This window comes from Hyperolius riggenbachi, chromosome 4, assembly GCF_040937935.1.
Source record: "Hyperolius riggenbachi isolate aHypRig1 chromosome 4, aHypRig1.pri, whole genome shotgun sequence".
NCBI lineage: Eukaryota > Metazoa > Chordata > Amphibia > Anura > Hyperoliidae > Hyperolius > Hyperolius riggenbachi.
In genome coordinates, this window is record NC_090649.1 from 326,544,603 (window position 1) to 326,562,109 (window position 17,507).

Below are 17,507 nucleotides of genomic sequence, written 5' to 3' on the forward strand. Positions count from 1 at the left end.
TGTGATGAGTAGTGCTAAAGTTATTGGCAAATGAATGGGAGGTGAAAGTTGCTCAGATGTAAAAAAAAATCTCAACCCTGTAGGCTGAAGTGGTTAACTATCGCCCAATTCAGTAATAATAAACCAGTGGCTCAGGCCACAACTCTCTGATTCTGTACCTAGGCTTTATTTTTTATGGTCCTGAAATTATCTACTGCTAATGAACAGAGACCATGTAGGATTCGTAACTACAGAAAGTTCAAATTCATTTTAGCATCTATCACTAAATACAGATTTTCACTGAGAAGAGGGAAAGCTAACTATCTAAATATGTTTCATTTTCTATATTTTCACTAATAGCACTAAAAAGCTTTATCTAGCACTCAATAGTCATAAGAGTTTGGGCCGAACCTCCGATTTTCGGTTCCGCGAACCCTGTTCGCGAACCTCCGCGGAAAGGCGGTTTCGCGAGGAAAGTTCGCGAACCGCAATAGACTTCAATGGGGAGGCGAACTTTCAAAGTTTTAAAAAATTCTATACACTGCAAAAATGATAGAAAACATGTTTCAAAAGCTCTAATGTCTTGGAGTCACACCTAATTGAGTGAAATACACTTCACTGCTCGAGGACCCACCCCTCCCTCCCTCCTCCAAGCAAGGTCTTTATACCATTTGCCTACCTACACTAATTAGTTATGGAACAGCTGCTACACACTCTGCTAGGGAGTTTTTACTCTCCCACCTCCCTCCTCCCACCTCCCACCTCCCTCCTCCCACCTCCCACCTCCCACCTCCCACCTCCCCACCCCCTCCCACCTCCCTCCACCTCCCTCCCTCCTCCCTCCTCCCTCCTCCCTCCAACCCTCCAACCCTTCAACCCTTCAACCTATTCCCTCCTCCCTCCGGGAGGAGGGTGTCTTCTGGCAGGGAATTATACTTTTTTAAAAGCCAGTATATATCATACCATAGCTGGGAATCGAACCCAGATCACACTGCATGGTGGACACGTCAGTGCATCACCCTAAGCACTGTACCACTACAGTAGTAAGTGAAGCTACCGTAAAAATGTACCATTAATGCTCAATGCAATAGAACCATTAGGTTGCTTAAAGGAGAACTGTAGTGAGAGGTATATGGAGGCTGCCATATTGATTTCCTTTTAAGCTATACCAGTTGCCTGGCAGCCCTGCTGATCTATTTGGCTGCAGTAATAATAATAATTAATATCCAAACATTTGTATAGCGCTTTTCTCTGTCAGACTCAAAGCGCTCAAGAGCTGCAGCCACAGGGACGCACTCAAGAGGCCACCCTGCAGTGTTAGGGAGTCTTGCTTTGAACTCCTTACTGAATAGGTACTTGACCTAGCCAGGATTCGAACCCTGGTCTCCCATGTCAAGGCAGAACCCTTAACCAGTACACTATCTAGCCACTGTCGTGTGAATCCCACCAGAAACAAGCATGCAGCTAATCTTGTCAGATCTTACAAAAATGTCAAACACCAGATCTGCTGCATGCTTGTTCAGGGGTCTAGGGCTAAAAGTATTGGAGGCAGAGGATCTGCAGGATAGCAGGTAACTGGTATTGCTTAAAAGGAAATCAATATGTAGCCTCCATATACCTTTCACTACAGTTCTCCTTTAAAGGGAACCTTAACTGAGAGTGATATGGCTGTTCCTGTAAACAATACCAGTTGCCTGGCAGTCCAGCTGATCTTTGTGACTGCAATAGTGGCTGAATCACACCCTGAAACAAGCATGCAGCTAATCCAGTCTGACTTCAGTCAGAGCACCTGATCTGCATGCTTGTTCAGGGGCTGTGGCTAAAAGTATTAGAGACACAGGATCAGCAGGCAATTCAGGCAACTGGTATTATTTAAAAGGAAAAATCCATATCCTTCTCCGTTTAGGTTTCCCTTTAAGGATTTGTAGCATAAAAGCCAACTCACATTGGCTGGGATTCGAACCTGGGTCTCTCTGTATGGTGGACAAGCACACTATCCACTATACCAACTGAAGCTGGCCTGAAAATGCTGGCCTGAAAATGCTGGCCTGAAAATGCTGGCCTGAAAATGCTGGCCTGAAAATGCTGGCCTGAAAATGCTGGCCTGAAAATGCTGGCCTGAAAATGCTGGCCTGAAAATGCTGGCCTGAAAATGCTGGCCTGAAAATGCTGGCCTGAAAATGCTGGCCTGAAAATGCTGGCCTGAAAATGCTGGCCTGAAAACAAGCTGCATGCTTGTTTCAGGGTGTGATGCAGCTTGTTTTCAGGCCAGCAATTTCAGGCCAGCAATTTCAGGCCAGCTTCAGTTGGTATAGTGGATAGTGTGCTTGTCCACCATACAGTGAGGCCCAGGTTCGAATCCCAGCCAATGTGAGTTGGCTTTTATGCTACAAATCCTTAAAGGGAACCTAAACGGAGAAGGATATGGATTTTTCCTTTTAAAATAATACCAGTTGCCTGAATCGCCTGCTGATCCTGTGTCTCTAATACTTTTAGCCACAGCCCCTGAACAAGCATGCAGATCAGGTGCTCTGACTGAAGTCAGACTGGATTAGCTGCATGCTTGTTTCAGGGTGTGATTCAGCCACTATTGCAGTCACAAAGATCAGCTGGACTGCCAGGCAACTGGTATTGTTTACAGGAAACAGCCATATCACTCTCAGTTAAGGTTCCCTTTAAAGGAGAACTGTAGTGAAAGGTATATGGAGGCTACCATATTGATTTCCTTTTAAGCAATACCAGTTACCTGGCTATCCTGCAGATCCTCTGCCTCCAATACTTTTAGCCCTAGACCCTGAACAAGCATGCAGCAGATCTGGTGTTTGACATTTTTGTAAGATCTGACAAGATTAGCTGCATGCTTGTTTCTGGTGGGATTCACACGACAGTGGCTAGATAGTGTACTGGTTAAGGGTTCTGCCTTTGACATGGGAGACCAGGGTTCGAATCCTGGCTAGGTCAAGTACCTATTCAGTAAGGAGTTCAAAGCAAGACTCCCTAACACTGCAGGGTGGCCTCTTGAGTGCGTCCCTGTGGCTGCAGCTCTTGAGCGCTTTGAGTCTGACAGGAGAAAAGCGCTATACAAATGTTTGGATTATAATTATTATTATTACTGCAGCCAAATAGATCAGCAGGGCTGCCAGGCAACTGGTATAGCTTAAAAGGAAATCAATATGGCAGCCTCCATATACCTCTCACTACAGTTCTCCTTTAAGCAACCTAATGGTTCTATTGCATTGAGCATTAATGGTACATTTTACGGTAGCTTCACTTACTACTGTAGTGGTACAGTGCTTAGGGTGATGCACTGACGTGTCCACCATGCAGTGTGATCTGGGTTCGATTCCCAGCTATGGTATGATATATACTGGCTTTTAAAAAAGTATAATTCCCTGCCAGAAGACACCCTCCTCCCGGAGGGAGGAGGGAATAGGTTGAAGGGTTGAAGGGTTGGAGGGTTGAAGGGTTGAAGGGTTGAAGGGTTGAAGGGTTGGAGGGTTGGAGGGTTGGAGGGTTGGAGGGTTGGAGGGTTGGAGGGTTGGAGGGTTGGAGGGAGGTGGGAGGTGGGAGGTGGGAGGAGGGAGGTGGGAGGAGGGAGGTGGGAGGTGGGAGGTGGGAGGAGGGAGGAGGGAGGTGGGAGGAGGGAGGCCAATTAAAATCTCACTAGCAGAGAGTGTAGCAGCTGTCCCATAACTAATTAGTGTAGGCAGACAACTGAGTCAAATGGTATAAAGGACCTAGCTTGAAGGGAGGGGTGGGCGGGTCCTCAAGCAGTGTGTTTGACCATAACATGTCTGCTGACAGTGAAATGGAGGGTAAAAATTTTGTTTTTTGATGCGAACTGGGCGAAGCGAACTTCCGCAAACGTTCGCCTGCGGGAGGCGAACGCGAACCACCGAAGTTCGCCAGGAACCGTTCGCCGGCGAACCGTTCGGCCCAACTCTATAGTCAATTACATTTTGAATTTTTATTTTTTTTTATTGCTTTTTATAGAAAATATTTGTGCTCGAATTTTGAATTTAGTTTTTACTAAATTATAAACTGAAGCATATTGGGAATGCGTGAAATATATTTTTACTAGTGGCTAACGTCAGGTTGTAGATGGCACTTTTTACTAGTGGTAAAAAATCAATGAGGGTTTTGCCTAGGGTACTGTAATCTTTGAACATTTCCGCCTGTGTAGGCTGAATATAACCTTATGGCCACAGAGGAAGCATAATAATGTAAAGACTGTTACAATAGCAAGAGAGTACAAACCCCTAATCCAGTGTAATCTCTTGCATTGCTAGGGATTTGGTTATCATTTTAAAATCAACCAGCTGATTATGTAAAGCAAACTCCAGTCTAGAACAGAATATGGAGGCTTGTAGCCTGGGAGCCTGTTGTGCTTACTTGCTTGGAGCAGCATTTTTTTCCCTGGTCTCTCAGGTCCATTATGTTGTGGTCTTTTCAATAAATTTGACACACTTGATATATTTCTACCAAGTTCTGTTAGAATGACCTTTCAGATTTAAAGAGCAAGTTGTGTGCTACCTTTTTTTTTTTTTTTTTTCGTGTGTGATTTTATTTTAGCCAATGTTGATAGTTTCACGTCTACTGTGCTCATTGTAAGAGACAGACTGCATATAGAAGTATCAGATGATTTCCAGGAAATCTGTCAGGCTGAATATAGATGGGCACATGTCTCTCCTTATGTCATGATCTGTGGGAGATTTACTTATTTGTGGCCCTGTACTATTGTCAAGTGAGCAGACCTAGAGTTAGCAGTGTGGTGTTGCTCTTTCTACTTTGACTCTAATGACCTAAATGGGACATTCCTTATGACTTATGAATACCCTCTAGTGCCAGACAGGTAACAAAAGTTAGTCTTTAAGCCCAATCTACACGATACGATTCTTTGTGCGATTCAATTACGATTCTATTTACGCTCCGATGAATGCTGCCTAAATGCTGGAGGCCACTGCATTCCCCTGCATGATGCTCAGACTCCATTCAGTTATAGTAAATGGGGCAGAACCGAGAATCAGGCAGGCATACCTGTAGCATTGGACTGTATCAATAAATAAATAAATAAATAAATAATAAATAAATATCACAATGCATTAGTTAGAACATCAGACATTTGTTTGCAGTGTCATATCCTTACATTTTTGGAAACATTGGAAAAACACATATAGTGAAAGTGAGCCCCGAAGCTTCCCTTAGATATTGGATAATAGTTGTACATTTGGCCATTCTCCCATTCCTTGTACACACGATGAGATTTTCTAGCAGATTTACTGCCAGATCGATTATTTCCAACATATCCGATCTGATTTTTGTTCAATTTTCCATAGAAGTGAATGAAAAATCAATTGTAAATCAGATCGGACATGTTGGAAATAATCGATCAGGCAGTACATCTGCCAGAAAATCTCATTGTGTGTACCAGGCATTTGGTTTACCCTGGTGTTTTTATTTTCCATCCAGCCTTGTCTGGGGGATTAGTATTCCACTAGGTGGGCCCTAAGGCTGGTTCACAAGGACGGCAGGCGGTGTCGGGGCGGCCGGAAGCAACGTTGTCCTGTGACGTCTCATTCGGGGGCAGCAGAACAGTGATCGTCTGCTTCCTGTCACGATCGGCGTTTCTCATCCCCCGCAAGGGGACATGAAGCCACGGCGGCTAGGTGACCCTGGACGTCGCATGCAGCGTCTAGGGCCGGCTGAAACAACGTGTTAAATCAGGATCAGAACGCCGTGTTCGCGTATTTGCCGGTAACCGTGCGATGCTAAACGCTCCCATTCACTTGAATGGGAGCGTTTATCCGATGAGTCCTGGACGCTAGGCGGTAAACACCGTGTGAACCAGCCCTTAATTCTATTGATTTCCCTGTAGCAGGAATTCCACAGCCTCTTATTGCTCAGCTGATAACTGTGTGATTTTTGCTGTGCAAATCGCTTAACCACCTGCTTTTCCCCTCAGCTGTAACCGCTCTAATGCTGGGAATACACGGGTCATTTTTTTCTGTTTTTTTTTTTTGTTTTTGCTCGCTTCTCTGCTCGATCGAGTTTGCCACTCGATTCTCTTATCTTCCGCTCGTTTTCTTAGCTTTGTCCATTCACCTCTATCAAGAATCGAGCGGCAAAACGATGGGAGATTGGACATGTTGAAAATTATCTATCTGTCGCAAAAATTACCCATGTATTCCCAGCATTACCTTTTCCTGACTTAAAGAGAACCCGAGGTGTGTTTAAAGAATGCTATCTGCATACAGAGGCTGGATCTGTCTATACAGCCCAGCCTCTGTTGCTATCCCAAACCCCCCTAAGGTCCCCCTGCACTCTGCAATCCCTCATAAATCACAGCTGTGCTGTGAGGCTGTGTTTACATCTGTAGTGTCAGTCTCAGCTGCTTCCCCGCCTCCTGCATAGCTCCGGTCCCTGCCCCCGTCCCTTCCCTCCAATCAGCAGGGAGGGAAGGGATGCAGGCGGGGACTGGAGTTCTGCAGGAGGTGGGGAGAGCAACAGACTGACACTATAGAGATAAACACAGCCAGCTCTGACAAGCTGTTTGTCAGCAGCGTGGCTGTGATTTATGAGGGATTGCAAAGTGCAGGGGGACCTTAGGGGAGTTTGGGATAGCAACAGAGGCTGGGCTGTATAGGCAGATCCAGCCTCTGTATGCAGATAATATTCTTCAAACTGACCTCGGGTTCTCTTTAATATGCAGGTAGAGAGGAGACTGTAGCATCTGACTTGCCCTATACGACGTTAAGAATTACTTCCATGTAAAACACTTCATTTTTTTATTTAAAAGAAATTAAGATAATACAGATATCTTATCTTGCTAGATTGTTACCTTAAAGAGAAACTCCAACCAAGATTGAACTTTATCCCAATCAGTAGCTGATGCCTCCTTTTGCATGAGAAATATATTGCTTTTCACAAACAGACCATCAGGGGGCGCTGTATGACTGATTTTGTGCTGAAACCCCTCCCACAAGAAGCTCTGGGACTGCAGTACTTTTGGCAGTTTGTTACAATGTAACAAGGTTCACAGACAGGAATTAGCTGTTTACAGCTGTCTCTAACAGCCAAAACAGCTAGCAGCAGCTACATAACCTGCCCACAGTAAAAATGTCACCATGTAATAAATGTCAGCATGTAAATCGGGGAGAGGAAAGATTTTACAATGGGCAAACACTGACTAAATCATTTATACATAATTATGGTAAAAATGAAGCACTTTTTTTTTTATTGCATTATTTTCACTGGAGTTCCTCTTTAAGTACCAACTCCACTAGGGTGCTGCGTCAGTTCCAAATCGGATGCAGCAACTGTGCTGTTGCGAAGCCGCAGCCGAATGCAAATGCGTACTGCAGAAAATTGCAGCATATTGTCTGAATAGGCAGTGTTTATACTGTGTAAATACTGTGTATGTGGACGTAGTAGAAATGAGCCCTAAAACGTGACCACCAGCATTGCCCTGCAAATCTTTCTGCCTCCTGCTGCTGTTTTCTATAGGTAGTGATTTAATTGGCCTCCTTTTTTTTTTTTTCAATAAACATTCCTTATTTGCCAGGACTGTGGCTCTGCTTGCTTTTTTTTTTTTTTCCTTTAAATTTTGCTTGGCCAAGAAGTGAGGCAAGTGCCCTGTAGGTGGAAGTGGCAGCTGCAAATACCATTATATGTGAGGAATAGCAGTGGGAGCAGCAGCAAGAGCTGGCTTAATAAGTTTTTAATTGTACGAATTGAAGTATGTTACATGTAAGACTAACGCAAATTTCCCTTTTTACTTTTTCAGAGATCAGCAGAGTGCGGAAGGATATGTACAATGACACAATGAATGGCAGCAACCCTGAGAAAAGGAGTGCAGAGTTACCCGATGGTATCGGACCTATCGTGCAGTTACAAGAAAAACTTTATGTGCCTGTAAAAGAATACCCCGATGTAAGTATATCTTTATACGTGTTTAAAGGATAGGCTGTACATAGCCTCAAGGGGACAGTTGTTTTTTTACATGAGGTTTTGCATACATTTGTTTATGAATCCAAAGCTTAGGCACATTTAATAGCGCTTTATTTTGAGTAAATTTAATCTTTTTTTTTCAAAATACTAAAGGAAGATATTTTGTTTATTTACTTTGCCACATGCCTGCTCAGGCCAACTAACAACCTAGTAAAGGTGCGTACACGCACTACAGAAGCCAACGACGGATCCGCCAGACCCTCCCGCTGGGCGGACTTTCAGCAGACAGTAGTGCGTGTGTACGCACTGTCGGCGGACTGATAAGGCTGTTCCTGAACGATTTGCCTACCTGATAGGCAATGTTTTAAATAGATGTGGCTTTAAGTGCCATGGCAATAACTCCTACCTTCCCCCGATTACCCATGTGACTAAAGGGAAGTGGTACAGTTTGATTGAGATTGAGCAAGCAGCTGTTTGAGGGGTAGTTGCGCTGGTGCTGCAGATATTTATTTTTATATGTTGCTGAAATGACAATAGTCTACAAAGGTTTTTATGCATGATTAGTTGAAAATAAAGTTATGTGAGCTACCATGGTTTGGTTGACCCAGTGAGAAAGTCCATAGGTAAACTCCACTAACCTAATTGGGTGGTCAGCACCCTCTCATACTTCTAGGTTTCAGATGGGATGTAGTAATACTCTCACACTATTTGGCCAAATAAAATTCTTCAAGTTGTAGATGTTGCTCTGATTGGAGAACTGTTCCCTATGGCCTTACTTACTGGGTCACCTAAACCAAAGTAGCTCCAAGTTCTGTTTATAAATTCATAGAAAAACTGCATAAACCCAAACTTTAATTGAAGTTTTAATTTGTATTTTACTTGTTATATTTGTCTAATATTACAGTTGATTCCAGGATTAAGACCTTCAGTTTTTTTTAGTATGTAGTAATAGTTATATCAAGATGGTTGTCTTTTTTATAAAACCAAAATAAACCCAAAATGGAGACATTATTTATTTATAGCAATCAGGTTAATATGCAAAGTGGTGGATAGAATGTGTCTGGCAAACTTCACTACCATATAAGATGAATGCTTGTGATCAGGTACTCTGTTATCAAGCTTGATGGCTTGGCGCTGTTAATAGGTTTTAATACATTATTTCACACTGGGCGAGACTTTCCGGTGTTTCAATTTAGGTATGTTAAATTGTTAATTGATGAATAATTGTTAATATAGCTCTATTTAAGTCTTTGGTTTAGAAGTACTTTGGATTTAAACTGTGCATCCTTATTTTGATGAATGAATGTTTTTAAATTCTAATCGCAAAAAAACTGTTAACTCTGATTAATGTAAAATTCACTGGTTGTGTTCCTTTGTGGCTTCTTAGCCAAATTCAAGAACTCAATAATTATCACATCTAAAGCGCAATGTCCTCTGTGTATTGTGGAGCTCAAAGGGCAGCCGTGATAAACAGCTTGTGCATACTTTTTGACCATTTTGTTAAAATGTTTAATTACGGCAACAAAATGATGAACCTGGGGATTAATTGTACCATAGGGAATTAACCATCCAAATAACATTGAATAATTGATCGCTGAATATCAAGATGCTCTCTTGTATCTTACTAGATCGTGAGTATGGGAGAGCAATTGGAAATGTATCTCACTTGAATACTTGTAACACAATTGCATATAAAATAGTTTAATGTAAAAATACGTGCGGCAAAACTGACCACATCTAAGGGTGAATAGAGGTTGTGACTGCTATGTGTAAACAAAGCATGGTTCACCATATTAGATTGGTGCACTACAAATACTAAGTAGCTGTATACACCATCATGTCATATGAAGAAGAATCAGTGACTGGCCATCTGGGATGCAAACATTTTTTGGAACCAACACAATGGTGCTGGGGTGTCATAAAGTGACACTCTCAAATCAATAGACGTTGCCAGGATATTTGGTATGGATTTGCAATGGCTAATTAGTACAAAGATCCTTTTGTTTCCACATGGGTGCTCCCTGTCTTTCTCATCAGTCCCACTCAGATATTGCACAATGATATTTTTACAATACAGGGTCTCCCCAATATTATGAATAACCTGCCAATTCGATCATATTGGAGGCTTCTATTGTGCCACCTGCTGTTCTTGAGCCCAGAGTATAGCACAGCTGGAAGCTACTCATATCGCAGAGTTTCATTTTAACCACACTTTTAAGGACAACTGTAGTGAGAAAAATATGCAGGCTGCCATATTTATTTCCTTTTAAGCCATACCAGTTGCCTGGCTCTCCTGCTGATCCTCTGCCTCTTTTAGCCATAGACCGTGAACAAACATGCAGCAGATCAGGTGTTTCTGACATTGTCCGATCTGACAAGATTAGCTGCATGCTTGTTTCTGGTGTTATTCAAACACTACTGCGGCCAAATAGATCAGCAAGACTGCCAGGGAACTCGTATTATTTAAGCGGAAATAAATATGGTTCCCTTTAAAACTGTTATAAAGAAGGGTTAAAATTTACCAGAACCCCAAATAACACAAATAAGGTAACAGGTGGGCACTCTGCTTTCTATTCTTTTGAAATTGTATATTTAGAGCTGCAGTCACTGCAATATTTATACTGAGAGATTTTGATATGGTGCCAATTTACCATGCTGTCAGTTTTGCAATTCTCACATAGCACAATTTACCTCCCCTTCAAAAGCAGGTATAGCAGATATAGGTATAATTGCCCTAACCTATTAATGATCTTCCTCCCAGTTGGCTAAAGTTTAAATAGCCTTACTGCTATTTTACAATTTAATTATTAATGATAATGCGTATTTGCAAGATTTGCATGCAGGATCTCTGTGAACAGTCTGTGACATTTCACACTAGTACTTTGAAGATCATGGATGTTGAAGGCAGAGAGAAGGGCAAGATCACATAACACATTTGGCTGGGAGATGGTTTCCCAGCATCACTCTTTCCTGGACTGCAAATAGGGACTCTGATCTGCCTCCAGAAGCAGGCAAATACCCAAGGCTGAAGGAGGGGAGGGAAAAACATGTGATGTAACCCATCAAACTCTAAAGGGTTTCAGGATTTTGCGTACGGAGATATATGCAGACATGTTCTGCAGTGGGCGTTTTATTTATTTCCCTGGCTGTCATCAAGGAATCGGCATATGGAACGCAAATAGCGGAAGTACTGGCATAAATGGAAAGGGTAGTTGGAACGCGGAAGTGGGAGGAGGCGGTGCGCAGAGAGGTGGAACGCAAATGGGAAATGAAAGTAGGAGGGCCACAACTATGCGCATGCGCCAGCTAAGATGGAGCGTAGTATGGGCAATAGCAATGAGTGAAGTCTGCGGCGGAGAAGGGGAGGCGATAACACTGGAGATGTGTACATACGTATGGACAAAAGATAATTTTGCTTGGAGCCAGGTAATGTATGAATAAGGATTAGAGTACATAGGGATAATTCTGCTACGAACAAAGGGGCTGGCAAAGTAACGGGCAACCAGCCTCACGGAATCCCGGCCGCATTGATGACACCCAGGTGTACGTAATATTCTAGAGAGGGGAGGTGGATTTAAGACTCAGCAAACGTATTGGTAGTAGCCCCTGATGAGTCATGTGATGTGACGAAACCGGTAGGGCGGAGCTACAGGACACGGAAGCTGAGTCCATGAGGGGATCTGGAGGCACGGTAGACGCGAGACGCTGAAATCCTGCCCGACCAGAGGGATGGTGATATACAAAGCTCTGTTTTTTAACATGTACGGGCATTACTTGATTTTAATCTAAGTATTAAAAGTGGTTTTACACATAGTCCGCTCTTCGCAGTTTACTTACAGATAAGTCCATGCGGAAGTGCCCTGGTGGCAGAATATAGATGCTGAGTCAAGTATAAATCTGGTGAGCAGGGACATAAAGGGGGGGGGGGAGCGCCTGAGCCCGCAGGTGGTGGAACCCTTCCATGTTGTCACACCCCGGTTTTTGATGAGTGTCTGTCACTTCAGGGTGATATAGTTAGATTGATACAGGTTGCACTATATGTGTTTCTTTGTCTTTGAAGGTGTTTTCTTGCAGCACAGCTTGGGGATGGCAATGTGACTCTGGAGGAAGCGATCGCACTACTACATAGAAAGAAGTAAATACCCAAGGCTACAGTGACACAGCACATGAAAATACAGAAACCTTTATACACCATGCAGTGGTCTGGAAAGACATTAATATCTTCTGTCAATGTAGCCTGTGTTTCTGTAGCCACTGGTGGGCTTCTATTTTCTTTAAACAATATCAGTTGCCTGGCTGTCCTTTTGAACTCTTTGGTTGCAGTAGTGCCTGAATCACCCACCTGGAGCAAGCATATAGCTAATTCAGTAACACTTCAGTAAGAAACCTGATCTATGTGCTTGTTCAGGGTCTATGGCTAAAAGTATTTGAGGCAGAGGATCAGCAGGGGATTTGGGCAACTTGCATTGTTTAAAAGGTAATATCTCTCACCCTTGGTTTCCTTTTAAATGTCAATGAAAGCTACTCATTTATAGTTGTTCAAAAGTTTTCTCTGGTACTAAGCATTGTATTATATAAAATCTTGGGGGTGCTCTAAGTTCTTTAGCCACTTAAGCCCTCAGTCGTTTTCACTTTATGCATCCGAGCAATGGTCACCTCCCCATTCATTAGCCTATAACTTTACCACTACTTATCACAATGAACTTACCGATATCTTGTTTTTCCCGCCACCAATTAGGCTTTCTTTGGGTGGTACATTTTGCGAAGAGCTTCCTTAGTGTAAATGCATTTTAACAGTAAGAAAAAAAGGGAAAAATTCATTTCTCAGTTTTTCGGCCATTATAGTTTTAAAATAATACATGCCTCCATAATTAAAACCCATGTATTGTTTTGCCCATTTTTGTCCCGGTTATTACACCGTTTATGTCCCTATCACAATGTATGGCGACAATATTTTATTTAAAAATAAAAGTGCATTTTTTCCATTTTGCATCCATCACTATTTACAAACTTATAATAAAAAAAAAATAGAAATATTTAATCTTTACAAAGATATTTAAAAAGTTTAGACCCTTAGGTAAATATTTGTTTTATTATTTTTTATTTTTTTATTGTAATGTTTTTTTTTATTATTATTTAACATTTTATTTGGGTATTTTTGGGAGGGTGGGATGTAAATAGTAATTTTTTTAATGTAAATGTTTGTTTATTATTTTTTTTTAATGTAGATGTAGTTTTACTTTTTGGCCACAAGATGGTAACCTTAGGTTTGTTTACATGACGTCACTCTAAGCGTAACATGTACGCTTAGAGGGACGTAGGGGGACTTAGGAGGCAGAAAAAGCAAGGCTTCCAAGATGTTGCTTTTTCTGCGGGGGAGAGGAATCTGTGATCGGGCACCATGGCCCGATGCATTGATTCCTGGGCTAACTATCCGCGGCCGGGAGCGCACATGGCCTCCTGGACATAGCTCTACGTTCAGGATTTCAACATCTAGGCTGCTTAGAGCGGTATTTCACCTTTCATGAAAATACATCCCTGTTCACCAGATTTTTATATAGTATATTCCTGTATGATACCTTTCCTGTTGGTATGGTGCCCAGCCTATCCAGAGATTAGTGACGAGTGACAACGGGTATGCTATTCCCCAAACTCTGGAATTATGCAGAGATGGACATGGATCTGACACAGGGGTTGGGCAAACTGTCATGCACTGTTTTCATGGAGCCACAGAAAATGACATGTGGTGGTGTATAGTGATATTTGTGGTTTCACAGTTAAATGGAAACTTTTTTGATTCCTATGTATGCAATATCTGCTAATTATGCAACATTCTCCCTTATTTATGGCTAGGTTATCAGTTGGATATATTTTTTATATTCCGTTACTTTGCCACGAGTGGGGAGAGCCGTCTCTCGGCTTTTCCCTGCCCCCGTCGCTGGGACAATACGGCAGTGTTTGGGGCTTGGGAGATAAAAATTGTAATCTACTGTATCAGCTAAATTACTTGGAGCTTCCTTTTTGCATTTCTTACAAACTTTAAGCTGGACCATACACTAGCCGATGTGGCCCAATAGATCCCTTTCAGATCAATATCCGATCAGAGCAGGATCTATCTGATCAAAACCTTCACACTCTGGCCTTAACACATTTGCTGATTCAGAAATGCCCACCAGGCACGTTTGAAATTGGTGGATTTCTCTTGGACTACTGGCCATGGGTTTCGCTTGTATTACCTTTAGCCAAGCCATGTCTCCTCCCTGCAATTCAGTAAGCTCAGTCTATAAAATGTTTCACAGTTTTGAAACCCAAAAATCTCTACTAACACTTATTCTGTTTTCCCAGTTCTGTTCAGTATCTTAGCATATGCCAAGCACATCCACAGATATATAGATGGACTTTATATCTGCATATAGTTTACAAAAAATGCCTGTTTTGTAGTCCGCTGCCATTGCTTGGTAATGCAGTGTCTATAGGTTCTCTATTTATTTTCTTTGGTTACAAAGTTTTGCTATATCGTAGTATGGCAGCCTTGGCTTTTGTCTTTCGGACATTATTCCCCCCCCCCCCCCCCCCCCCCCCCCCCACCCCCCTCCCCATCCTTCCAGGTTCTGTATGATGAGCCAAAACCAATTCCGGGTACAATCCTCCGTTTGCACTTGGCGGATTAAATGATTCTGATATCACACACCACCTTATAACAGAACTGTTGTTACAGGATTCTTCCCCCTGAAGGTGCTCAGTCTGTTTTTGCCATACTGTAGGGCCAGTATTGGGGAAACAGTTTGAGATGCATGGGTGCTTTTCCTGTTAAGATGTCACACGTTTTTGCGCTCTGCTCAGTGTAAAGAGTCTCTGACATTTCATACATAGTGATTCATGTTGGTAAGCATGCAGACTGCAAAGTTAATTCTCATAAACAAGTCTTACTTGGCAGATTTATAATTGGAGATCTGCACTGATGAGCACCATTTGAACAGCAGGGTTAATTAATGTATTTTCCCCTCTTCATCTTGGCCTTTAGTGTCCTGTAGCTAATATTGTTTGAAATTATTTAGCCAGAGCGTTTTGTGTGACATCATTTTAATTAAATAGAACAACATAGGCAAAATAAATTAACACTGAGCAAATTTGCAATAGAGTAGACAAAGCAAATGTTACTAGTGCTTGCACTCACATTTATATGTAGAATGTAAATAAACGTCCTTGTGTCCACGCTTGCATGGGTTTTTTGGGGTGCACACTGGTTTCTCCTACATCCCCAAAACATACTGGTAGGTTGATTGGCCTCCCCTTGGTTTGGCCATATATGGGGATTAAAGCCTCATCACCATGGTACAATTTTCCGTCAGATCGATGGATCTATTACTTTCCAACCGGTCCAATCGGATTGCGATCGATTTTGCAATAGATATTGGGTATTTAGCAATGCAAAATTGGTTAGAAACCATTTGGATGTCTGCACACAATGCAATTTCTTATCAGATCACCGGCTGATCTGATGGAAAATTGTACCGTGTAGATGAGGCTTTAGGGATGGGCAATGAGATACAAATAATCCCGAGTTGATGCAGCATTATGCAAATTCAGGCAGCTTGCAAATGGACCAATCTAATTTCTCCTTGGTTGCATACATTTGCATAAACCTGCATCAGTTCGGGATTATTTGCATCTTGTTGACCATCCCTATCAGGACATTACACAGGAACTACGTAAAGATATTGAGTACAGTGAAAATTTAACTTGTGTTCAGCAGAGTATGTTAACACCAAAATATACTTTTATCCATTTCTCAAATAGTGATATATTAAAGTACAACAAATCTGATCAAGAAAGCCCTTTTGCTAAGGTGCAACTATTATTCCATTTTTGTATACAGGTATTCTAAAAATGTCTATAGCTTAAACCTGCTATGCTGATGAATCCAGTTTTAGTGACTAAACTGTATCAGATTATTTTTCTGATTAGTAATTAGTGTCTCCTAGTTTTATGATTTAAAAGAACTTGATACAGTATTCTGTTTATGTAGTTACGTCCTGTCTGGTAATCTGATTTATTCCTCAGACAGTTTTACTTTTAGTCTGTGGTTTAAGAAGCATTAGCATGTGGTATTGGCTGAGACCGATTCTACACAGTCGCCATTACAGTAAATCACAAACCTGACATTTTAAATGGTTCTAGCTGTTCTGTCATTTTACTAAAGTAAAAAAAAAGATTGTAATTCTCTGCCAGGACTTACAACTGAATTTTCTAAGTGAAGTTGATGCTGATCAGAATAGTTACCTGCGCACATTCCAGTTATTTTAAGTAAATTATTCAGTGTCATAGTCACAAGGTTACTGTAAAATTTGTACTTAGACTCTGTAACAAAAAATGTCATCCTTTTTTCTACTATCCTACAAGTTCTTAAACCTATTCTAATGTGCTCTGGCGTACTGCAGCACTTTCTACTATCACCCTCTCTGTAATAAATCAACTTATCTTTCCCCTGTCGGATTTGTCACCCTGTGTCTGGAAGGCTGCCAACTCTTCAGTGTTTATCTGTTATGCACACCCCCCCTCCCCCCTTTAGGCCCCCTCTATGCACACTCCCGTAAGTGTTATTTACATTAGGCAGCGTCTCTGCTCTCTTGTCAGAGAGTAGAGAGCTGCCTTTTACAAGATGCATAAATCGTCCTCTGTTAGACGTGAAAGGAGCTAGGCTGTCACATACTGAGGAATTAGACACACAGCTGTCTGCAGGAAGAAACGGTCAGCCTGTCACTCTTCAGTGAAAGATAGCTGCAGGGAGAAGAAGGTACACACAAATGATCTCTTGAGATTCAAAAGGAAGTGTATGGATGTATTTTCTATGTGTGGACATACTGTACATCAACCTACCGGTTTTGGTGGGCATTTTGTTTGTTTATAAACAAACTGTTAAACAGTTTTTGACTACCGTATATACTCGGATACAAGTCGACCTCGTGTATAAGTCGACCCCAATATTTGAGCCCCTTAAGCTGGAATTGTTCTGTTTTCCAGTATAAGTCTACCCCTAAAAGTTAACGACTGCACTTGGGGACCAGGAGTGGTTAATAGCTGCACTGCATACAGTATTGTGGGTATTGTGGGTATTGTGGCCATTAACCCCTCCTGGCCCCCAAGGTGCAGCCATGCATTGTCTCTCTCCCTCCCTGCAGAGCACTAGTGGCTGAAACCATTGATCCTACCTCCCACCCACCATCACCCAAAGGGTGAAAGGGAATTTAATCCTCCTTCCCTCACCCAAAGCATGTCTACATCTCTCTATCTTCCCCTGTGTAATTGAATGCTGTGTGCAGCAGCAGTGAAGTGCCTGCCGGGATCTTTAATCCTCCCTACCTTCCACCCACCATCACCCAAAGGACGTCCACCACTCTCTATCTTCCCCCTGTGTAAAATGCTGTGGAATCGCCGCAGCCGACTTACGATACCAGCACCAGCTTTCATGCACTCTCCACTTCCTCACTCATGTTGCATCATGTGAGTACGGGAGCCGGCTGTATGCAGACTTGCGTGCATTAGAATACCGCCTCCAGAAGTCACATGATGTTGCGCGA

General features: G+C 42.2%; 1 protein-coding gene across 8 annotated transcripts in view; it reads left to right on the forward strand.

Moving 5' to 3' along the window:
* The window catches only part of QKI (QKI, KH domain containing RNA binding), a 229,682-nt gene that overhangs the window by 58,344 nt on the left and 153,831 nt on the right, over positions 1-17,507 (forward strand). For all 8 annotated transcript variants that reach the window (XM_068231750.1, XM_068231751.1, XM_068231753.1 and 5 more), the window contains exon 2: positions 7,763-7,908. In XM_068231750.1, the coding sequence (XP_068087851.1) occupies positions 7,763-7,908 (146 nt within the window). The remainder of the gene's footprint in view (positions 1-7,762; positions 7,909-17,507) is intronic.